The sequence below is a fragment of the Carcharhinus amblyrhynchos genome, chromosome 4, assembly GCF_965287045.1.
Source record: "Carcharhinus amblyrhynchos chromosome 4, sCarAmb.v2.hapA, whole genome shotgun sequence".
In the NCBI taxonomy this organism is placed as follows: Eukaryota; Metazoa; Chordata; class Chondrichthyes; order Carcharhiniformes; family Carcharhinidae; genus Carcharhinus; species Carcharhinus amblyrhynchos.
Genome location: NC_137327.1, coordinates 28561583 through 28586660, shown reverse-complemented (window position 1 = coordinate 28586660; position 25078 = coordinate 28561583). Strand labels below are relative to the sequence as shown.

At 41.3% G+C, this 25078-nt stretch overlaps 1 protein-coding gene across 2 annotated transcripts in view; it reads right to left on the bottom strand.

The window, feature by feature from the left end:
- ankrd27 (ankyrin repeat domain 27 (VPS9 domain)) overlaps window positions 1-25078 on the bottom strand; it is a 101603-nt gene that overhangs the window by 36338 nt on the left and 40187 nt on the right. For both annotated transcript variants that reach the window (XM_080186915.1, XM_080186914.1), the window contains exons 12-21: window positions 24338-24470; window positions 21354-21446; window positions 19626-19753; window positions 17972-18054; window positions 17648-17763; window positions 17113-17205; window positions 12892-13089; window positions 8776-8835; window positions 8437-8553; window positions 4638-4682 (exon numbers count right to left, since the gene is read on the bottom strand). In XM_080186915.1, coding sequence (XP_080043041.1) covers window positions 4638-4682; window positions 8437-8553; window positions 8776-8835; window positions 12892-13089; window positions 17113-17205; window positions 17648-17763; window positions 17972-18054; window positions 19626-19753; window positions 21354-21446; window positions 24338-24470 — 1066 coding nt within the window. The remainder of the gene's footprint in view (window positions 1-4637; window positions 4683-8436; window positions 8554-8775; window positions 8836-12891; window positions 13090-17112; window positions 17206-17647; window positions 17764-17971; window positions 18055-19625; window positions 19754-21353; window positions 21447-24337; window positions 24471-25078) is intronic.

Here is a 25078-nt window from a genome sequence, read left to right as displayed (position 1 = left end):
ACAGTATTTATATGGTTAGTCCAGTTCAGATTGTGGTCTTTGGCAATCCCCAGATTGTTGATAATGAGGAATTTAGCAATGATAAAGCTATTAACCAGGTTAGATGATCTCGTCAGAGATGGTTATTGCCTGGCACTCGTGGCACAAATGTTACTTGCCACTCATCAGCACAAGACTGGATTTGGTCGGACTGTTTCAGTATCTCAGGAATGGTGCTGAACTTGGTGCAATCATTAGCGAACATCCACACTTCTGACCTTATTGTGAAAGGAAGGTCATTGGTGCAGAAACTGTAGATGGTGGGCCTATGGCACTACCCCGAGTAACTCCAGCAGCATAATCCTGAAATGGAGGTGATTAACCAACAACCATCTTCCTTTGTGCCAGGTATGACTCCAGCCAACAGACAATTTTCCACCTAAAAAACATTGACTTCACTTTTGCTAGGACTCCTTAATGCTACACTTAGTCAAATGCTGCCTTGATGTCAAGGGCAGTCACCCTCAGCTTACCTCTGGAATTCAGCTCTTTTGTCCATCATTGAGCCAAGGTTGTAATGAGATCAGGAGCTGACTGATGCTTTGGAATCCAGACTGGGGATCAGTGAGCAGATTATGGCCAAATACCATTTGACAACACTGTTGATGAACACTTCCATCACTTACTGATGGTTGAGAGTAGACTGATGGAATGATGATTGGCTGGGTTGGATTTGCCCTGCTTTGTGGGTACAGGAAACACCTGTGCAATTTTCCACATTGCTGGATAGATGCCAGTGTTACTACTGTATTGGAATAACTTGGTTCTGGTAGACAAGTCTTCTGTACTATTGCCAGTATGTTACTAGAGCCCATAGCCTGCGCAGTATTATGTGCCTTCAATTGTCTCTTGATAGCATGTGGAGTAATTTGAATTGCCTGAAGACTGGCATCTTTAATGCCCAGTAAGAAATCTCTCCGTTAAAGTCCAATAGCTTCATTTGATAGCAAAAGCCACTAGCTTCTGGAGCACTCACTGCTCCTTCATCAGGTAAGTAGGATTTCAGTTCACAGACAGGGCATATAAAGACACAAACTCTATTTACAAAATAATGGTTGGACTGCAAGTCTTTACAAGTAATCAATTCTTAAAAGGTACAGACAATGTGAGTGGAGAGAGGGTTAAGCACAGATTAAAGAGACGTGTATTGTCTCCAGCCGGGACAGTTAGGTGAGATTTTGCGAGCGCAGGCAAGTTGTGGCAACACTTCAGTGGTCACGGGCATTTGGCCTCTGATCTTCGGGTAAGTACTCTCCAAGGAGGCCTTCATGACTCATGACAGTGCACGGTCACTGAGCGGAGACCGACAGCCAGGTTCTGTACACAAGGACGGCCTGAATCGGGATCTTGGGTTCATGTCATACTATCTGTAACCCCCATGACTTGCCTGGGCTTGCAAAATCTCACCAAATGTCCCGCTGGAGACAATACACATCTCTTTAACCTGTGCTTAACCCTCTCTCCACTCAAATTGTTTATACCATTAAGACTTGATTACCTGTAAAGACTTGCATTCCAATCATTATTTTGTAAATTGAGTTTATGTCTTTATATGGCCTGTTTGTGAACTGAAATCCCACTCATGATGAAGCAGCAGCAAGTGCTCTGAAAGCTAGTGGCTTTTGCTCCCAAATAAACTTGTTGGACTTTAACCTGGTGTTGAGAGACTTCTTACTGTGTTTACCCAAGTCCAATACCGGTATTTCCACATCATCTTTAATGCCTTCAGAGGGGGCCAAGATGGATTATCCATCCAGCATTTCTGGCTGAAGACTGTTGCTAGAGTTGGGTGTTCTAGTAAGTGTGTCAGTCAGGGTTCTACTCAAGACCTATAAGCTTTGGCCACCTGTGAGAATCACTTCATATTTATGTCCATTTTCAGTAGCACTTTGATGCTATACATTGTGGGCTCGTCTAGCAGATCAGCCTGGAATGCTTCAATGGACGTGGATGCGATTACGAACTCAACATTACAGTCTGACAGCTCTGCATTTGAAACATCACTGGAATTCAGCTCCCCTGAGTACGTTTAGGCCAAGGTTGTAATGAAGTCAGGAGCTGAATGGCCATTTCAGAACAGAAATTGAGCATCAGTGAGCAGGTTAGTGCGAATTAAGTGTCAATACGAGGTTAATTACATCTCGTATTGCTTTGCTGATGATTGATATCTTGTAAATGTTTAACTTCTTGATTGATTCAATGAAGAAGCAGAATACTTCAGGCGGAAAGATTTACTCTGCCACACTGAACTTTAACAATATGTAAAACCCAATTGGTCAGGTCAATAAACAGGGTATATAAACAACTCCTGCAATGTTAAAGGATATAAAACTGGTGGCTATGCTAAGCCTATCTTACTCCCATTTTTCAAATTACTAATCTTTTCCTTTACGCTAATTAAATAGGAAAGCTTGCTGTGTTAAGCAAAGGACAGGAGGAGAGCAGGATATTGAGTGACCGTTCAATAAATTATACATGACTTCCTGCTGTCTAATCAGCCATCACTGTTCTCTCTTCTGCTCAAACCCAGTTAATGCCTTTCGAGTGGATTTCCAGGATTATGGAAAGGTTAATATAGGGCCATCTAATTTCAGCAAAGTTTTCTAATTGGCAATCTAGATACCTGATTGTAACAAATAATAGTGCTCGGTATTTTAACTTATTATACCCAGCTGAAAGATCCAAATCACAAAGCAGAGAACCTAAAGTAACCTGTGGTATTTATACTAAGTAAAACTATGCATCTTTAATTAGAAGATTAAATTGGAATTTTGGTGATCACAAAATGACATATCAACAATGTTTTCCATGTTACTGCCATGACAAGCACATGGGGGCAGCTACTGCAAAACATATTCAACCTTATGTAGCTAAATTGAATTAATTCCACAAAAGAGAAGTCATCAAAATTTGTTTGAAATTATTTATGTGGTAATGACAAAATCTAAATCTAAATCTTTGTACTTTCATTCATGAGAATTACAGGATCAACCATTGTTCAGTTGGTAGAACTTTCCCTTGGAATCTCCACTCCAGGACTTGAGCACAAAATCTAGGCTGGCACACCAGTGCAGTACTAAAAGGAGCACTACACTATTGGAGACACCACCTTTTAAATGAAATATATAACAAATTGAGATGCTCAAAAAGGTGGTGGTGGTGCAGGTCGCAGAAAGTGCCAGAGGAAAAAAGACAACCACCCAGGTCTGTTTTTTGTCACACTACCGCAGGACAATCTGAGTGGGGTATGTGCTGGTTTGGGGTAGCCCATGTATATGTTTGCCTATTCTTCTTTTAAACAAGAAAAACTGCTCTTTCACTTAAACTGAAGGCTGTCATTATCAATGAGATCAGTATGAGGTTGAGAAAGGAGTTTGTCAGAACCAAATGGACCATTAGAGCAGGACTGTAGCTCAAAGTCAGATTGACTGAGGAATAGAATGGAATGGGAAGATGTTGCTTACTACTACTGTTAGCTGTGGAGAAACTAGAGACAATGAAACAGTGTATTATAACTAATGATTTCTGAAAATCAAATCAATTACAGATGCATTTTAGTATTTTATCTGCAAAATAAGAAGCTATGAAAATATAATTTTTAATACCATTTTCTTCAAAGGAACACTACAGACAGGGAATCATGTGATCGTTCATTTCCTTCACAACTAGTTAGTTAGTGGCTTTTTGAATAAGAAAGTTCCCTTTGTGGGCTTTATTTGAGTATTCCTGTCAGAAATTGCTTAAATTTAGAAGTAAAATAGGGAGTGGACTGGAGTGATGTTATTTAAATTTTAAATAAATTAATTAGAGATTTCTATATTTAGAATTTTACCATGCCATATTACTAAAATGTACAACACAGACCATTGGGTTTGTGGGCGAGTAGTGTCTGACAGTGCTGCAATTTTGAAAGCTGGTTTTAGTTTATTTACAAGTGTACGCTGAAAATCTCTATTTCACAATCGCATGGAAAAGGCATGGCTGGCATGGAGGGCTTGCACTACGACACAGCAAACATATTACAGTACAGTAATACTACTATATATTACTTAAGTTATACTGATTACAGTTGTTCTAGAATCACCAATATAAACCCATAGACAGAACTCTCTTTTTTTTTAAAATGAAGACCAGTGTTTTTTTTAAGATGAAATGGATTGTATTCCTAAAAATGCTGCTTTTGGCTTTAAGAATTAAAATGTAATCTGGATCAATATAAAAGTCTATTTAGCTTTCATCATTCTAGATCTTAAGGTAAGGTTTCATGGTCTATAATCAAAATCGATGTTAAAAACAAGGTCATTATTATAACAAATATTCCTCCTTCAAATATTTTCCAAAGGATATTTTACAACAGTTCCATAACAAGAGCAATGTTTCACTTTGACCAAATACGTTGATATGCACAAAGTAAACTGCAAAGTCCTATTCTTAAAATGCAACATTCATTAAGAACATACTTTGAAATCACAAAAAAACTATCATTTTCACGCATCAGTATTTACCCGTCATTTAAAAAACAGTCAAAACCAGCGAAGTAACCCCACATCTAAGCTTCCAAATAATTTTAAAATCCAGTTTTGACCGGCAGTACTTACCATCTCTACATCCCCATCAGCTATAGCTCGCAATAATTTTTCCACCTGCAATAAAATTGCAACAAACTAAGCTACTTCCGTTAAAAGTAAGAAATGAAAATGGATTATCTGGTTTAGTATAATGCTTTGTAGCTGTTCAGTAATCTATTAAAAAAGATTAAAAAAAAATCAATTTCTTGAATATGTGCAGGTTGGTCTATAGATCCAGAGAACACCTCCAGTGCAGAAAGAAACCATTCGGTCCATCAAGTCTGCAACAACTCTCCGCAGAGAGAATCCCCCTTCAGATCCTCCCACGCTATTCCCGTAACTTCGCACATTTGCTATAGCTAATCCACATAACCTACACATCTTTGGACTGTGGGAGCAAACTGGAGCATCTGGAAGAAACCACCATCCTTTGTTTGAACAGAGGGGAGTACGGTAGGATGAGAGAAGAATTGGCGAATGTTGACTGGGGGAGCGCGTTGGAAGGTAGGTCTGCTGAGGAGCAGTGGAGGATCTTCAAGGAGATCTTTCTTGGTGCTCAGCAGAAATTTATTCCGATGGTCAAAAAGGACAGTAGGAGGAGAGGTAATGAGCCGTGGATAACGAAGGAGGTGAAGGGAAGTGTTAAATTAAAAGCGGAGGCGTTTAGAGTAGTCGGCAAGAAGAGGATTGGGAGAGGTTTAAGTGTCAACAAAGATTGACAAAGAAGTTGATAAAGGGTAGGAGAAACTATGAAGCTGGGCTAGCGCTTAATATAAAAAAGGATAGCAAGAGTTTTTATAAATACATAAAAAGGAAGAGGCTGGCTAGGGTGAATGTTGGACCCTTAGAGGATGAGGGGTGACTTAGTGGTAGGGGATGGGGAAATGGCTCAGGTCTTGAATAACTTTTTTGTTTCGGTCCTCACAGAGGAGGACGTGAATAATTTGCCGGGTGTTAGCGATGGAAAGGTGGTGGGACTGGAGGGTCTCAATGACATTATTGTTACTAGAGAGGCGGTGCTCGACAGACTGGAGGGACTGATTGTGGACAAGTCCCCAGGACCGGATAGAATGCATCCGAGGGTTCTGAAAGAAATGGCGGAGGTGATAGTGGATGCCTTGGTGGTTATTTTCCAAACGTCGCTGGATTCCGGGGAAGTGCCGGAAGATTGGAAAACGGCTAATGTTACGCCGTTGTTTAAGAAGGGTGGCAGGCAAAAGGCAGGGAATTATAGGCCGATTAGTTTAACGTCTGTTGTAGGTAAAATGTTAGAATCCGTCATCAAGGAGGAAATAGCGAGGCATCTTGAGGGGAATGGCTTGATAGAGCAGACGCAGCATGGTTTCGTTAAGGGGAAGTCGTGTCTGACAAATTTATTGGAGTTCTATGAGGATGTGTCTAGGGCGGTGGATAGAGGAGAGCCGGTGGATGTGGTCTTTCTTGATTTTCAGAAGGCGTTTGACAAGGTACCTCACAAGAGGTTATTGCAGAAGGTCAGGGGGCATGGAGTTGGGGGTAGGGTGTTAGCGTGGATAGAGGATTGGTTGTCAAATAGGAGGCAGAGAGTGGGGGTCAATGGGTGCTATTCGGATTGGCGGTTGGTGACTAGTGGAGTGCCCCAGGAGTGGGTGCTGGGGCCTCAGCTATTTACCATTTATATAGATGATCTGGAGGAGGGAACCGAGTGTATGGTGTCAAAATTTGCTGATGACACCAAGATTGGTGGAACGGCAAATTGCGCGGAGGGTGTGGAGAGTCTGCAGAAGGATCTAGATAGGCTGGGCGAATGGGCCAGGTACTGGCAAATGGAATTTAATGTTGGCAAGTGTGAGGTGGTCCACTTTGGTAGGAATAATGGTAGGAAGGACTATTACTTACGTGGAGAAAAACTGCAGCAGACGACGGTGCAGAGGGACCTCGGGGTCCTTGTGCATGAGTCGCAAAAACCCAGCTTGCAGGTGCAGCAGGTGGTCAGGAAGGCTAATGGGATGCTGGCCTTCATAGCGAGGGGGATGGAATATAAAAGTAGGGAGGTCTTGCTGCAGCTGTATAGGGCATTGGTGAGGCCATAGCTGGAGTACTGTGTGCAGTTTTGGTTGCCACACTTATGCAAGGATATTTTGGCCTTGGAGGGAGTGCAGAGGAGGTTTACTAGGCTGATACCGGAGTTGAGGGGGTTGAGCTATGAGGAGAGGCTGAATAAACTAGGCTTGTACTCGTTAGAGTTTAGAAGAATGAGGGGAGATCTCATTGAGACACATAAGATGATGAATGGGATGGATAGGATAGAGGTGGAGAGACTCTTCCCGCTCAGAAAGGATAGTAGGACTAGGGGGCACAGCCTCAAGATAAAGGGGGGGGGGGCGGTTTAGAACGGAGTTGAGGAGGAACTTCTTCACTCAAAGGGTGGTGAATCTCTGGAATTCTCTGCCCGTTGAAGTGGTGGAGGCTGCCTCGCTAAATATTTTTAAGATGGGGGTTGATGGGTTTTTGATAAGCGAGGGGATTAAGGGTAATGGGGAGACGGTGGGAATGTGGAACTGAGCCACGACAGATCAGCCATGATCTTATTGAATGGCAGGGCAGGCTCGAAGGGCTAGATGGCCTACTCCTGCTCCTATTTCTTATGTTCTTATGTTCACAGACACGGGTAGAACATGCAAATTCCACAGTCACCCAAGGCCAAAATCAAACTCGAGTCCCTGGTGCTGTAAGGCAGCAGTGTTAGCCACTGTGCCATGCAAGCTTTGCTTTAACAAATCTTCTACTGTTTGAAAATATAAATTTTATATAAATTATATATAAATCAAATATAAATAGTGGCTTGTGGATAACAAAGTATCTACGTTAGAATTGGTAATGACAAGTCACTAAGCCAGTTGTTACCCATTGCCTTATCTCGTAATGATCCCATTAAATGTAGCGAGCTTGACAACTTAAAAATTTTACAGCATCATAGGGAGTACTTTATCAATAAACAATACCAAATGATGTCATTTATGAGAAAAATTTAAAGTTGTTTTAATAGTAGCACTGAAAGTTGGGTGCAAAGTTTATTTTTGGATTTTGAGTAGAATAATGGAAGTTTATAGCTAACAACATAAAAGAAAAATAATGATTTATGGGTGATATTTATATTTTCAAACAGTAAAAGCTTTCTTAAAGCAAAGTTTTCATGGCACAGTGGCCTTACAACACCAGGGACTCGGGTTTGATTTTGGCCTTGAGTGGCTGTCTGCCGCTTTCTGGCCTATTCCGAGAAAAAAACTAATGGTACAAGATCAAGAAACACAAGTAGTTAATAAAATGAATTTTACTTTAATAGAACCTTTATAGACTTGTAAAGTGCTTCAAATCTTGCCTCATTATTTCACCCAAGGCAATGTTGAGAACATCTACACTATATTTGTGATTTTTTTGTACAAATGATGCAGAAGTGCAATACCATGAGGAAAGACAAGAAATAACACTTAAGAATTTAACTAGTTTGTCATTTTAAAAAGTTAAAATATTATAGTATCATTGGCCATAAAATATTTCTCAGAAGATATCAAGTTATATTACTGATCACATGTACATCAATTTAGTTCTATTTGTGCAGTGTACAAACTGATTACATGTTAGGACAATGAAATAATTAGTCATCTACCTGTGTGGAAGATTGAAATAAAATTGGTACTCCATCATGTACCTTGTGAACACTATTTTTCATGTGTTCAAGTTGCTGCTAAAACAAAGCAGTGTAACATATTCAGCAGAACTTTAGATTTAGTGGTTGAAGGCACCTTGGGATATGTGGAAAAATTGTCTGTAATGATAGGATAATCACCTCCTTGTATTTGCCTCTCTCTTCTTCATGCTTGACCTCAACTGATATGGAGGAACAAGTGGAAATAGATGATTTCTGACTACCAGCATCAGTGGAAGGCTGAGTTGATCTACCAGACTACAGAAAGCAACAATTAAGTTAGTATAAATAAATCAACAAAAATAGAATTTGAAAAGATCCACCATTTAAATTGAAGGCTTTGAAAAATAGGAATGCAAGCACAATAACTTGTACTGAAATATCTATTTAAATGTTTTGACCCACAAGATATTGTGAGCTACTTTAAATTTGCTTTCTCTCATTGAAGTTAAAAACAGATAACTTGAAATTGGTAGTTACCTCTGGCATGCTCTGCCGTCTGTCATTGTTAACGTAGGTAATTTCCAACAAATCTAATATCTGTGAGGGTACAGAACACTATTTTTAAAAAACACAGTTTAATCAATGGCTAATAATATTGTTCCATTTAGATATGAATGTTTAGTGACAAAATTAGAAATTCTCCAGTTACTGCACAAGTCAAATTATTCAGATGAATTGGCTACACAATACGGTGCAATGTTCTGTCCAGCAATTCACTTTATTTTCCCCCTAATTTTGATCATTTTTATCTTTGAATTGTTGGGATATTCTTGTCTTATGTTTACAACCACTCTAAAGATGCACAACTTGTGCTCAAGTGAGTTTCCTTGCCAAACTGCCACCATAGAGGTTGGCACACTGGCAGTGGTTAGCACTGCTGCCACACAGCACCAGGGACACTGGTTTGATCCCGGTCTTAGGTGATTGCCTTTACGGAGTATCTGCTAGGGTTTCCTCCAAGTGATTGGATTCCTCTCAGTCCAAAGATACGAGGGGCAATTCTCCTAAAAAAAATTCTAAGTGTCAAATTTGCATAAAAACTGGAGTAGATCCCACTGGTTTTTTCAGCGGGGGTTTCAAAAGGAATTTCCCACACTGTGCACTGCAGAGTGCCTCAATGTGAATCATGCTGAAATTCAGAGGGCAGAGCCTATTCCTGCTGGAGAGGCTGGCAGCATAGTGCTGAGTGGGCCACTGCACATGCATCGATCTGTCAGCACCAAGATTGACACATGCACAATGGCCCACACTGGCAGCCTCACAATCGATGTCTGCTCCCCCCTGCCCCACCCACACCACAATCACTGGCTCCCTGAACCACAGGAGGCCTTGACCTCCCTCCTGCCCCCGCCCCTAGCCTTCCTCACTGTCCCTCCCCCTGCAGTCCTGACCCCCCTCCCTCCCACCCCCAGATGACCAGCCCTGACTGCTGACCTCCCTCCTCTGTCACCAGCCCAATTGCAGAGTGGCAGCAGGACCTCCCATCCACCTCCCCATCCCCTTGGCACTGCCTGATGCCCAATGGGCAGTGCCAAGATATCCCCTAGGTATTGGCACTTTGCCCCTTGGACAGTGCTGGGGAGCCCAGGTTGGCAATGGCAAAGTGTCAATGCCCAATAGGCACATTCTCTTGGGGACCTCGATTGCCCCCTTTCACTCCAGTGGGATTGGACCACCAGCCCCCCGCAAGTGGGGAGCTATAATAATCCCTGCTGGAGTGAACCACTTCTGCTGTGGTGGGAGAGGTTCCAGTCCTGGGCCCACAAATGAGATTTAAATTGTAGGGAAATGAAGATTACATTAAATTATGCAGCTCCACGCTGATTTCTGGTTCAAAGCTGACAACACTGGAAATCCAGCTGCCAGAGACTCATGGAGGCCATAGCACCTAGCAGAAAGCCCATGAAATAGCCTCATGTCTAAAGATGTTAGATTAAGGGATTTACTATGGGGTTCTGGGGATAGGGTGGGAGTGGGGGGGGATTTGGGGAAGACGCTCTGTCAGAGGGTCGATGAAGACTCGATGGGCCAAATGGCCTCCTTCTGCACCAAAAGGGAATCAACGGATTTTAACCTACAAATTCTATTCCATAGAAACCCTACAGTGCAGGAGGCCATTTGGCCCATCAGGTCTGCACCGACCAGAATCCCACCCAGGTCCTACCCCCATATCCCTACATATTTACCCACTAATCCCTCTACCTTACACCTCTCAGGACATTAAGGGGCAATTTAGCATGACCAGTCAACCTAACCCACACATCTTTGGACTGTGGGAGGAAACCCACACAAACACCAGAAGAGCATGCAAACTCCACACAGACAGTGACCCAAGCCGGGAATCGAACCCAGGTCCCTGGAGCTGTAAAGCAGCAGTGCTAACCACTGTGCTAACGTGCCGCCCCAAAGTTCTTAGCAAAGAAAGATGAGACGCTTGATGAAACTCCTCCTGATTTTCCCAGCCAGTGGGGAAGCACCAAACCTCTGACACAATCCCATAGATTGGGAACTGCAACGAGCACAAACTTCAAATCTACATCTTCCGTCACATAGTACTATTTCACCAGCAGCCACCAAATTTCAAGTGTTTGACTTAATGGTTTCTCAATGACTTTCATACCTTAATTTGCGAAGGGATTTTACCAGACCAGTAAGAATTTAAGGATAAAATTATTGTGCCAATTTGTGAAGTGAATTCAATTCATGGCAGGAAGATATCACACACACCTATATATATCAAAAATGATTTTTGGTAAAGTTATCTTCTAGAGTGCACTAGTATAGAGTCCCCAATTAATAAATTGCTGAATCTGGTACCTGATGAGAAGTCATAGAATCCCTACAGTGAAGAAAGAGGCCACTCGGCCCATCAAGTCTGCAACAACTCTCCGACAGAGCATCTTGTCCTGCCCTCTCCCTGTTACCCCACACATCTATTCCACTAATCCCCTGACCTACACATTGTGGGACACTTAAGGGGTGGTCCACTTTGGTAGGAAGGATTATTACTTACGTGGCGAAAAACTGCAGCAGGCGACGGTGCAGAGGGACCTTGGGGTCCTTGTGCATGAGTCGCAAAAACCCAGCTTGCAGGTGCAGCAGGTGGTCAGGAAGGCGAATGGGATGCTGGCCTTCATAGCGAGGGGGATTGAATATAAAAGTAGGGAGGTCTTGCTGCGGCTGTATAGGGCATTGGTGAGGCCGCAGCTGGAGTACTGTGTGCAGTTTTGGGCGCCGTACTTACGCAAGGATATTTTGGCCTTGGAGGGAGTGCAGAGGAGGTTTACTAGGCTGATGCCGGAGTTGAGGGGGTTGAGCTATGAGGAGAGGCTGAGTAAATTAGGCTTGCACTCGTTAGAGTTTAGAAGAATGAGGGGAGATCTCATTGAGACATATAAGATGATGAATGGGATGGATAGGATAGAGGTGGAGAGACTCTTCCCGCTCAGAAAGGATAGTAGGACTAGGGGACACAGCCTCAAGATAAAGGGGGAGCGGTTTAGAACGGAGTTGAGGAGGAACTTCTTCACTCAAAGGGTGGTGAATCTCTGGAATTCTCTGCCCGTTGAAGTGGTGGAGGCTACCTTGCTAAATATTTTTAAGACGCGGTTTGATGGGTTTTTGATAAGAGAGGGGATTAAGGGTTATGGGGAGAGGGCGGGAATGTGGAACTGAGCCATGACAGATCAGCCATGATCTTATTGAATGGCGGGGCAGGCTCGAAGGGCTAGACGGCCTACTCCTGCTCCTATTTCTTATGTTCTTATGTTCTTAGCATGGCCAATCCACCCAACTTGCGCATCTTTGGACTGTCAGAGGAAACTGAAGGAAGTCCACACACAGGGAGAGCGTGCAAATTCCACACAGACACAGTCACCCAAGGTTGGAATTGAACCCAGATCCCTGGCACTGCGAGGCAGTAATGCTTACCACTGTACCACTGTGTTGCCCAATGGCTGGTTTGTTTCTTAGTTAAAACCTGTTGACTTATTTTTGATGTGTTGGCGCTCCAATGGGCATTATAGAATGTTCCAACCCTACCCTTCATCTTTAAATGTATTGAAAAGCCTTTTTACATGAGTGGTTCTTGCCTGGAAAGCTTGGCCCAGAAGTGTGCTGGGAGAAAGTTCAATCAAGGCATGCAAAAGGGCTGTGCAGGGGTACAGGGAAAAAGCAGGGGAATGACACTAAATCATGGTGCGCATTTAGAGAGTTGATGCAGACATGATGATCTAAGTGGCCTCCTGCACCATGACAACTCTGTGATTCTTGTGAGGAAGGACAAAAGGACAGACTGCGAAATATAAATGTCAATCTAATTTATAAAATTGGTTACTAGACTAGCTCTTTCTAAGGCAAAGCAATGAACTTCAGAGCATTCCAAGTTCAGTTTTATCAAAATACTTATAATACTAATAATCATATGGAGATAGTTATGATACAGCAACTGAATTTTCCACATGGAATCTCATAAAATTCAGCTTCTTTCATCATATTCCATCATAATCACCATTTCACCTCCTAAATATTTTGCACTGACAAGCATCATGCTGAATGTCAAACAGAATCAATGTACAGTATAGCCTACATTACCTTAGAATTGAGTGCACATTGCAAAGGTGTTTCTTTCATTTTGTTCTGAATTTCATTATTGGCACCATTTTCCAGCAGAACCTGAATGATACCATCATAACCCCATCGAGCTGCAATGTGGAGAGGTGTATCACCTTTGTCATTTGTCATGTTTAATTTGCAGGTATTTAAATGGTAATAGACTAGAGCTTTGACACACTGCAAAGAATAAAAACAAAACTATTATGTTTCAGCAGAAGAACTAACATTGTTCATTAACATATTTGCTCCTAACTTTTATCTCATCTGAATATTTATACAAGGTTGCTTCAGCAGGAAATTTTAAAGCTGACCAAGTGATTACTGTGTACAGTAGCAGACAGTATGCACTTAATCACAGTAAACTTTCCTAACTTTCAATTAAACATCCGCAACACAAAATCAGAATGATGGCTAAATCAATAGATTCTCATTATATTACATGATACAGCTTCCAAAACATTGTTAGAACCATAGAAAAGTTACAGTGCAGAAGGAGGCCATTCAGCCCATTTGTCCAAGCCAGCCCGAGGACACCCAGATGCCCTTTCTAATCCCACCTTCCTGTAGCCGGCCCAAAGCTCTGTAGCTTAGAGCACTGAAGGTGTAGATCCAAGTACTTTAAAAAGTTTAGGGTTTCTGCCTCTACCATCAACCCGGACAGCTAATTCCGGATACCTACCACCTTCCACTAATTAAACTTGTTTTAAGAACATAAGAACATAAGAAATAGGAGCAGGAGTAGGCCATCTGGCCCTTCGAGCCTGCCCCGCCATTCAATAAGATCATGGCTGATCTGTCGTGGCTCAGTTCCACTTTCCCGCCCTCTCCCCATAACCCTTAATCCCCTCTCTTATCAAAAACCCATCAACCCGCTTCTTAAAAATATTTAGCGAGGCAGCCTCCACCACTTCAACGGGCAGAGAATTCCAGAGATTCACCACCCTTTGAGTGAAGAAGTTCCTCCTCAACTCCGTTCTGAACTGCCCCCCCTTTATCTTGAGGCTGTGCCCCCTAGTCCTACTGTCTTTTTTGAGCGGGAAGAGTCTTTCCACCTCTATCCTATCCATCCCATTCATCATCTTATACGTCTCAATGAGATCTCCCCTCATTCTTCTAAACTCCAACGAGTACAAGCCTAGTTTATTCAGCCTCTCCTCATAGCTCAACCCCCTCAACTCCGGTATCAGCCTAGTAAACCTCCTCTGCACTCCCTCCAAGGCCAAAATATCCTTGCGCAGGTGCGGCGCCCAAAACTGCACACAGTACTCCAGCTGCGGCCTCACCAATGCCCTATACAGCTGCAGCAAGACCTCCCTACTTTTATATTCAATCCCCCTCGCTATGAAGGCCAGCATCCCATTCGCCTTCCTGACCACCTGCTGCACCTGCAGGCTGGGTTTTTGCGACTCATGCACAAGGACCCCGAGGTCCCTCTGCACCGTCGCCTGCTGCAGTTTTTCGCCACGTAAGTAATAGTCCTTCCTACCATTCTTCCTACCAAAGTGGACCACCTCACACTTGCCAACATTAAATTCCATTTGCCATTTCCTGGCCCATTCACCCAGCCTATTTTCCAGTTTGGACATCTGGAAAATCAACTGCAAGTAAATTCTTTCAAAACTTAGTCAAAGAGAAATATTAGCATGGCAAAGAGACTAAATATTTTTCCTCACTTCATGCAATATCTATTCAAAAAAGAGCAAGAAAGGCTCTCCAGTCAACATTTATATCTGCACCAACATCCAAAACAGATGATTTGGTCTGTTATTCCATTGCTGTTTGTAGGAGTTTGCTATGCACAAATTGATTGACATACTTCCTACAGTACAATGGTGACTACAGTTCAGAAATGCTTCAGTGGTTGTAAAGTGGTTTGGGAAGTCCTGCCATACAAATGCAAGTTATTTATGTATCTCATTTCTTTCAGAATTTGATGTATTTATCTGGACCAGTTTCAAATTCTGATCCTCTGTAAAACAAAATGTTGCTAAATAGATTTTGAAAGTGATTTGAAACACTGTGACCTTATTACTCAATTTTATTAAGTTATATTCTAAGCTATTATATAAAATTATAAGCTAAACCTAACTTCATGAAAAATGAAACATAAACCGACTTATTCAACTGTTAGCTTTGATACCTTTAGAGAATAACTTTCATGTCTTGTGTTGTCATATCTGTATGTTAGAATAGATCTACTATTTCAGAGACCAGCCAGGGGACACATATTTGGTTGGCTGAATCGGTTTTCATTGCCATACTTTTCTCCACTTCTCTCTGGGTTAGCATTTTGCTCTTTAATGTGCAAGTTTATAATAGCACCACTACACAAGCCAGAAAATCTCATCAACAATGCAGTTGAAAATCCATGATAAATTCAGCAGGTCAAACAACATCCTAGTCCAATGCTATTAAAAAATGTCCTTCAGGCCTACAATTTCCCATCCCACCAAATCTTCATTCCTCTGACTTCTGATGTGTCCCTTCCTGCCTTCTTTTGCTCCATCAGCACAGTGGCTCACACAGCTGCCTCACAGCACCAGGGACCCAGGATTGGTTCTGGTTTTGGGTGACTGTGTGTGGAGTTTACACGTTTTCCCCATGTCTGCATGAATTTCCTCTGGCTGCTCTGGTTTCTGCCCACAGTCCAAAGATGTGTAGGTTAAGTGCATCAACCATGACAAATCCATGGGGTTATGGGGTTAGGCCTGAGTAAGATGCACTTTCAGAGAGTTACTGCAGACTTGTTGGGGTGAGTGGCTTCCTGTAGGGATTCTATGATTGGCCGCTGTACCTTCAGTTACTTGGGCCCCACAACTCTGGGATTTCGTCTTAAATTTTTCCTCCTATCCACTTCCCCTTTAATAACGTCCTCAAAACCTACTGCTCTGACAAAGGTTTTAATGAACCTTCCTTTAATTCATGTCTATTACTTGATTTCACTTCTGCAAAATGCATTGAAATGAAAAAATAGCCTTCACAACCACAAAATGTCCCAAAGCTCTTGAAAGCCAATTAACTACTTTTGAAATGTTGTCATTATTGCCATGTTAAATTCCCACTTTGGTAGGAAGAATGGTAGGAAGGACTATTAATTACGGGGCGAAAAACTGCAGCAGGCGACGGTGCAGAGGGACCTTGGGGTCCTTGTGCATGAGTCGCAAAAACCCAGCTTGCAGGTGCAGCAGGTGGTCAGGAAGGCGAATGGGATGCTGGCCTTCATAGCAAGGGGGATTGAATATAAAAGTAGGGAGGTCTTGCTGCAGCTGTATAGGGCATTGGTGAGGCCGCAACTGGAGTACTGTGTGCAGTTTTGGGCGCCGCACCTGCGCAAAGATATTTTGGCCTTGGAGGGAGTGCAGAGGAGGTTTACTAGGCTGATACCGGAGTTGAGGGGGTTGAGCTATGAGGAGAGGCTGAATAAACTGGGCTTGTACTCGTTAGAGTTTAGAAGAATGAGGGGAGATCTCATTGAGACGTATAAGATGATGAATGGGATGGATAGGATAGAGGTGGAAAGACTCTTCCCGCTCAAAAAAGACAGTAGGACTAGGGGGGCACAGCCTCAAGATAAAAGGGGGGCGGTTTAGAACGGAGTTGAGGAGGAACTTCTTCACTCAAAGGGTGGTGAATCTCTGGAATTCTCTGCCTGTTGAAGTGGTGGAGGCTGCCTCGCTAAATATTTTTAAGACGCGGGTTGATGGGTTTTTGATAGGAGAGGGGATTAAGGGTTATGGGGAGAGGGCAGGAAAGTGGAACTGAGCAGCGACAGATCAGCCATGATCTTATTGAATGGTGGGGCAGGCTCGAAGGGCTGGATGGCCTACTCCTGCTCCTATTTCTTATGTTCTTAAGTGTTTCACTGCCTTATATAAAATACAAGTTTTGTTTTTGTTAGTATTATTAAGGCTTATGCTAATGAAAGGTCATTGCAAGGTCAAAAATTGATTAGTGACAGGTCGAAGGAAGCAATTGTGGGAATTGCACAGAGAGTCAGATAAGGAATGGAGCTGGAGGGGCACGTGAGTTAAGAGAGGTTGGAGGAGGAGATGAAGCTTAATTATGGAATGCTGAGGTGTGGGCATGTAGAGGAAGCATACAGCTTTCAGCTTTCTTTCATCTTTCAGCTGTACAGTTTATAACTATGTTTTTGTATAGCACCTATAAATTGAACAGAATTCAACTTTTAATGAAACTTACATCTTCATGGCCATGCATACAAGCCAAATGAAGTGGAGTATTGCCATTATTATCTTGTACTTCAGTGTTGGCCTTGTAGTCCAGAAGAAGCAACTATATATTTAAAAAAAAGTATCAAGAGCTGACTGCAACTTAAACAATTCATTAAAGTGAACACATCAGTAAACATGGTATTTCTAAAATTCATATTCATATAAAAATGAAGAACATTCATCCCCTCCCAACCCCCACTCCCCACACCATCTGTGGGTTGTGGACAGGATTACAACACCGTAGTACTGTTCGTCTGACCCAAATGCCTTGAGAGTACAGTTCCCAGTTAGAAATGTGGTATTATTCCTCATATTCATTCGTTGTATTATGCAATTACCAAATGATAGTTTCATAATCAGTTAGTTCCTTTCACACAAACTTAAAAAATGCCCTAGTAACTGTAAAGTCTTTTTGTTTTAAACAGTGTTCACTCAAAATAAAAGACAAAAGACTGCAATCAGTTTTCAGGTATGCCCCAAAATTCTTGGTCTGATTTACTTACAGTCACATTTTGATACCCTCTCTGACAGCAGAGATGAAGTGGGGTGGACCCATGGTAGTCTGTAGCATTAACTGCACCTCCCTTTGCCACCAACACGTCAATTAATGATGCTTGGCCTTGAGGATAAAATACTTGTATTAAATATTAATTTAGAAAAACATTTTACCAAAACCATTCTGCGAGTGCAGCGCCAAATTAACAATATGCAGTTTTAGTTCACTGTTCAATTTAACGCTCAAGACAAATTTCAAATCTAAGGATTAAACAAAATGTACAAATTTACCATCTGAAGAAATTTCATCACAGCCTGGATACAGTGCTTACCACAAAAAGCAGCTACATGTAATGGCGTGTAACCCCGGTCATCTCTGGAACATGGTGTGACAATAGATGGGTCATTCATCCGCCTACAAAATAGAAAAGTTATCAGACTTATACAAATATTTCATATTTAAATAAAATAGCTATCTGCCTTATATATAGAAAAGAAAACAGATTTGTCCTTACAATTTTGAAGATTCCATATTTGCAAGTTGGACATACTATATAGAGTTTAAAGACCCGCTGTCATTAAACTCCTAAATGTTACTCCTATATATGAACCACCTTGGAAAGCCTAAAGATTGGACTTTTTTTTTTAAAACTCTGCTGACACAGCTAGCTCACTCCACCACTAATTTTGCCTGCAGCATATGAAGTTCATCTGAGAATTAAACATTACTAATAAACCAACTACAAATCCAGTTTTTTGCAGCTTTCTTCTCTCCTATTTGTTAATAACAAAGCTCTTCAAACAGTGCAGATTTATCAATTTAGCCACCAGCATTTTTAACACCATTCTAGAATCAAGTCCATTGCCCGTATTTTTCCTCTTTTTTTTTATTCCCTTTAAAGTCAATTTAAGCCCATCCCCTCCTCTTCCTACAACCCAGACATGTCGCCTTTCACTTCTCCCCCCACTATTCCTTTGCCTTCCTGTCCTCCTGCTGCCCTTCCAGGCTTGGAATTCCCTTGGATAAACCTACAGCAACCCTCTGTGCCTTTCTCAGAATTTTCCAGAAGACACATTAAGACATCTGTCTCGATGTCCTTATGGACAGAAACTCCAAGTGCTTTCTGGACGATAAAATGACAAGTTCAGAAGTTTTTGGTACAAATACAGGATAGGAACCTTGTGGTGACAACCCACAGGTTCAGCTGAAAACATGAGTGAGAATTCAGCATCCTGCCTATGTGCAAGAACCCTCACTGGTTATATCACTAACATTCATGGTGCCTTCATAATCTAATAAAACTGAAATAAACCATAAATATCCTGTGACCGTATGCAAAATGATGGGATCAAAATCTTGTAAACCCTTTGCCTTTTGTACATATCCATTATGGATGAATCCTTACCAACTTGAGTTAACAAAAGTTACGGCTAGCTGCAAAAAGATGCATAATCCTCCTCTGTGAATTAAAATCCTTACCACAAAATCCATAAAACACTTTGTTAATTAATGCCTGTTAATTTATGCCAGTTTCACCCATACTCAGACAAAAGGTCATCAAACTGAGACAATTACTGTTTCTCTGCAGCTGCTGCATGATCTGATTATTCCAACATTTTGTTTTTAATTCAGTCTATAATCCTTTCTTTGCAACTGACTCCACGCACATATCCCCATCAACAGAGCTTCAATGGGTCAGTTTGGAGTGGACACACAAAAAAATTAAGCTTCATATAAGAGCAAAAAGGGCACCTCAGCGTTGCATTACATTCTTGAAATTAACACACAAATTAGACTACACAAAGCCATGGTCACTTAAGGATTAATAGTCACATGTTAACAATCAGTGAAGTATGAAGTTGTGTGTCAAGAAAATTGCCATATTGTCATACCAAGCCTAGCATATATACCATCCTCAAATTTACATTTTCTCCAAAAGAAACACCATTACATCAGCTCCTTTAGTTATTTAATTGCTGTCTTACCCTGAAACAAGTTTCTCGCAGCTATCACAGAAACAGAGGGGATGGCACATCTTTTCAACACTATCTTCATCAGTTTCACCTTGACTTAATAATGCTTCCACTTCTACCTGATTACCAGCTGCAATGTGCTGCAAGAAATAAGCACAAAATCAAAAACATTTTGCAAGGAGTATGGAGGGCAGAGAAAATCTCCCACTTAGAATCACAGAATCCTTACAGTACAGAAGGAGGCCATTCAACCCATTGAGTCTGCACTGTCCTAAATTCTGCCCAGGCCTTAACCCTGTAACCTCACGCATTTATCCTGCTAATCCCCCTGACATTAGGATTAATTTAGTATAACCAAATCAACCTAACGTGCACATCTTTGGAGCGTAGGAGGAAACTGGAGCACCCGGAGAAACCCTCGTAGACACCGGGAGAAAATGCAAACTCCACACAGTCACCCGAGGGCAGAATTAAACCAGGGTCCCTGGCAAAGTGAGGCAGCTTTGCTAACCATTGCGCTGCTGTGCACTTTTATCATTTTCCTTCATCTTCCTTTCCAAGCAATGCAATACACTATTCTCTAGTGTGAAACAAAAGGCAGGCAGCCACCCCCATTGTAGACAATTACTAGCTTATGGTCAAGCCTTTCCTTTTCTGGCTCAACATCTATCATTTTCTTTACATTTTTAAAGTGCCTTAAGGCATTTGGCTACATTAAAAAAGTGGTTTAAATGTTGCTGCTACTACTGTAAAGGAGCAGCAAAGTTGATTTAATGCTTAATCCACCTTGCTCCCTTTAGGAAAATGTCTAGCCTCAGCTCAATGTTGGACCTGCATAACATATTTAAAATATGCCACTCACTGTGAAAAATCACATCAAAAAATGAAATAGCAACACCACTGAATGAATCTTTGTGGGCTTGAGGATGGTTATAAATTAATAACCTGAAATCAAAGACTGATAGGCAGAACTATAACTGAACAATGGGCCACTTTTAAGGAAGAGGTTACAAACAATTACATTCCCATGAGGCGGAAAAGGTAGGACAAACAAAGCCAGAATTCGCTGGATGATGAAACAGGTAGAGAATTTGAAGCAGAAAAAGTATGGCGATGCTAGGTTCCTAATACAAGTGAAAACCAGCTGAATATAGAAAATTCTGAGGCTAAGTGGAAAAAAAGAAATAAGAGAAGTGAAGCAAGCACACGGAGAGACTGGCAGTTAACACAAATTGGAATCCAGAACTCTTTTACATGCAAATAGATAGCAAAAGGGTATCAAAAAGAGGAGTGGGGCTAATCAAGGGCCAACAGGTCTGCAGCACCCTGAGATGGCTCCACAATAGCAGTCCTCGTGAGGGAGCACAATAGAAAGTACCAGCCTATACATTCTCTTTTCTTGGTGCTTGCCTCTTTCTGCCCACCTTGGCAGTACTATGGCCTTTCACACAGCATATTTCAATGGATAACCATTAATTGGCTGGCCAACCTAAAATTGCATTTTAGGGCTCACCGCATCTGGGAACTTCTAGGGTTGCCAAGTGCACCCAACTGTAAAAGTTTCAAGCCAATATCTGTGCAAAGGTCCTTATGCATCTACCATGCCTTTAATAGTTTTCATAATTACTATCCACACAACTATTGGACAGAAATTCAATTGTGACCAAACTAAACACTTTGATACAAATCAAATCTGGCAATTAATTTTAAACAGCTATAAGATAATTAATTCATATTTACCTCAAACAATAAATCAATTGGAGTTGCAGATAGCTGGGACAGCAAATTCATCCGCTCTCTAAAAAATACTTTATCATTTAAGTCTCCTGATCCCTATTTTATAGAAAAAGGACAATTTAACAACAATGCAATCTTATTACAATCCATAAAATGACTTTTTAAAAAATATATATCACATGTAGTACACATAGTTTACATAACTTTAAAAAAAAGGCAAAGCATAGAAATGGAGAGAACACTCGATGCACTACAGAACAAATTTCAACTCTAATATGAACACAAGCTTCAAATATTCAAGCCACAAGTTGTTGCTCAATCACATTTACACTACATACTGACCTGAATTTTGCAGTCAGCAGTAAAGCGATGGTACTCACCACCAGCTTAAAAAAAAGCTGCCCACAAAGATCTCATGACCTTGATGGGATGGATTTCCCCTTTCTCAATATTAGTTTGATTCTGGTGCCAGAGAGAGGGGATCTTACTGAAACCGTTGGTACATGGGTCACATTATTTCCTGAAGTTGGCTACACAGCTCACGTTATGTGGCAGCTAGCAAAAGTGACGTTGTCAAACTGGCCATTACATCCTACGATTCAGTAAAAATCACACAAGGATTGGTGACAATAATATGGGTTCTTTCTTTAAAAGGCAGGACAAATAATGTCATCAGGAGGCTAAGTATACATACGTCTGACCTCCACAAGCTTCTGCTGTGGATTGAATACAAATCGTGTCAGCTGGTCTCCAGTAGAACTGATGACAATAGGTCAAGATATGTACCCTTAAAAGGTACATCTACATCATATCACAACATCCCCCCCTTTTCTAAGCTTACAATAAGGATTTACCTTTAAAGAATCAAACTATTTACATGACAGCAAAAGAAAATAACATTACGTTCTAATAAACTGTTAATAAAATGTACCCAGAGCCTGGGTGGGATTGTTGTCGATGCGCCAAATGGTCTCTTTCTATACGATTCTAGGAAAGTGCTGACCACAATTGTCTGCTATATGCTAATTCTGCATGTGAGGGAACGGTCACACTGAGCAACGTTGCTCTAAAATGCAACATAGCTAAGTGTAGATAGAGTTCTGTTTAATGGTACATTATAATTAAGGATTTTACACAGTTTAAACCATATATTTCATCATTCCATAAGATCTGAGGTAATACAATAAAGTGGTATGGTTGACTCTCCACTTCTCACACATCACCTTTAAAAGGGAAGTCCAATGTATCGGAGTCCTGCGTAAGAAACAACCTCAATGGTGCCTTGAAGATTGAACTTAAATGTGTCTGCAATGGTTGCACTAATGTGTAATTGGAGATGATTTCTTTATTTATCTGTCAAAGATGCTGAAAAGGTCAGTTGAGAGTCTGATCCGTGGATAGATGGGCACCTTCAGGTAATAGAGTTTCTTCTGGCCATTTGAGGTGGGAGGGTGGCAGAGTGGTTAGCATTGCAACCTCACTGTGCGAGGGACCAGGATTCAATACCAATACTCACTGTCCTTATGGAGTTTGCACATTCTCTCCCTGTCCATGTGAGTTTCTTCCGGGTGCTCCAGTTTTCTCCCACAGCCCAAAGGTGTGCAGGTTAGATGGATTAGCCATGGTAAAAATTGTGGGGTTATGGGAATAGGGCCTGAGTAAGATACTCTGTCACAGAGTCGGTGCAAACTTGATGGGACAAATGACCTCCTTCTGCACTATAGGGATTTTGTGCCTCCATAGGCATGAAGGATTGAAATGCCTTGCATTCCCTCACTGCCTTTTCAATACCTTGGTAGATTCCTGGTTAAATTTCTGGTTCAATCAATTCCCATTTGTGCCTGGTGCAACTGTTGGAGCTTAGTAGGTTGCATGGAACCTGGGATGATGACATGCTTTCCCTTAAAGGTAACTACCCTCAAGTTCAGCTCTAAAGATGGCAGATTTCCTTCCCTAAAGAACATTAATGAACCAATTGAGTTTTTACAAAAATCGACAATGGTTTAAATGGACATCAGTTGACTTTTGATTCCAAGGTGGGATTTGAACCTGGGTTCCCAGATCTTGCTCTGGGTCTCTGGATTACTAGTCCAGTGACAAACCATTATGCCACTGTTTCCTCCCTTGTAGCAGCACTCTAGCATAATGGATCCCAGGGATGGAATCTCAGATATTATATGGAGCAAAGCTGCCCAGCATTTGATCCTGCCCTCCCACTGGTAACTAATCTGGACCTAGTGATGATCTTCTCCCACTTCTTCTTTCTGCCACCTTCAGTCAGATTTTCACCCTTTGCCACCACCTCAAAGGCAAAACACTCACATCCTTTCTCCCATTGTTGGTCTTCCCATGGAAAGATCTATTCTATGCCCTTTTTATAATGGTACTCTGCAACTATCTCCCACCACTCTGTCAAAACTACCAATCCCTCACTAAAAAGGTATTTCACATATACGCAAATTTATCTTCTCATCTTCATACTGCCACGTTCCCTCCTTCCAGTGCTCCAACACATTTCATTAGTGCTGTACACTTATACTCATTCTCTATTCATACCAGGCTATTCAGACCATCCCAACATATCCAGACCCTTAAGCCCAATCCTGTTCCCAGGTACACTTCTTGGCAGATGTAACAACCCTAAGGATCACTTCCCTAATTCTATCAACTGACTCAGTTCTCCAACTTTACTGTATTTACTTATAAATCCTAGGATTAATCTCCAGGATATTTGGATTTCCTCTGTTATTTTTGAATCCTATTTATCCTGGGTACTTCTTTAAAAATTAGCTACTCAACACAGATTCTGCGGAAAAAATGCACAATCACAGATTTAAGCCTGAAGATATTATTAACTGTAATGATTACTGAATGTATTAAATTTAACTTTATTTTGTACATCAGCTATCTCCCCTGCTCTAAATAAAATCATATAAAAATAGAAGTCATGAACATTTGAGAAATTCTTCAAAAACAACGATCCTTACAGGCTGACCAAGAGTCAGGTTGCCCATATGAATATACTCCACTGCAGCTTCGAAGGAAGTTAGACAATATCCCAGTTCATCCTTTACTGCACTGCAAAATCTAAAATTCTTGATATAACTGAGGTTGGCCATCCTGTAATGGAAAAAACGTTTATAAATATTTTTAAATAGATTTTTGCTGTTACATACAAAATATTGATTGTCTGTTTCACCAGATGCAGTAACTATTCTCAACAACTCTTAAACAGTTAAATATTTTGAAAATTTTATAAGTGACAGAAGTATCCTTGCAAGAAAACAGCCAAGAGCAGTTATGAAGCATTCAATATCACAGACTATAGGAAAGGGAATCATTCATATCCTAAAGTTCTTCACAACCACTGAATTATTTCTGAAGTGGAGTCTGTTATTTTGTGGGCACAAACATTAGACAATTAGCATACAGGATCCGAAACAGAAAACATTGGTGCATGATCACTTGCGGTGATTGTTTAGGCAAGACATAAGAACAGTATCATGGGTCTTTCAAGTCCACATAAACGGTTGTATGGAATCTCAGTCCCAACCTCATCCGAAGACAGTGCCATGGATAATATAGAATTCCTTTATTCAGGTGGGGGAGTGGTATTCACTGCTCAATTAACTGCTTCCTCTGGATATTAAATCGCTTCAATTCCAAAACGGTGAGTTCAATCTGAATCAGTTTGCTACATGGGAGTAGTTACAAGTAATTTTAAAAAA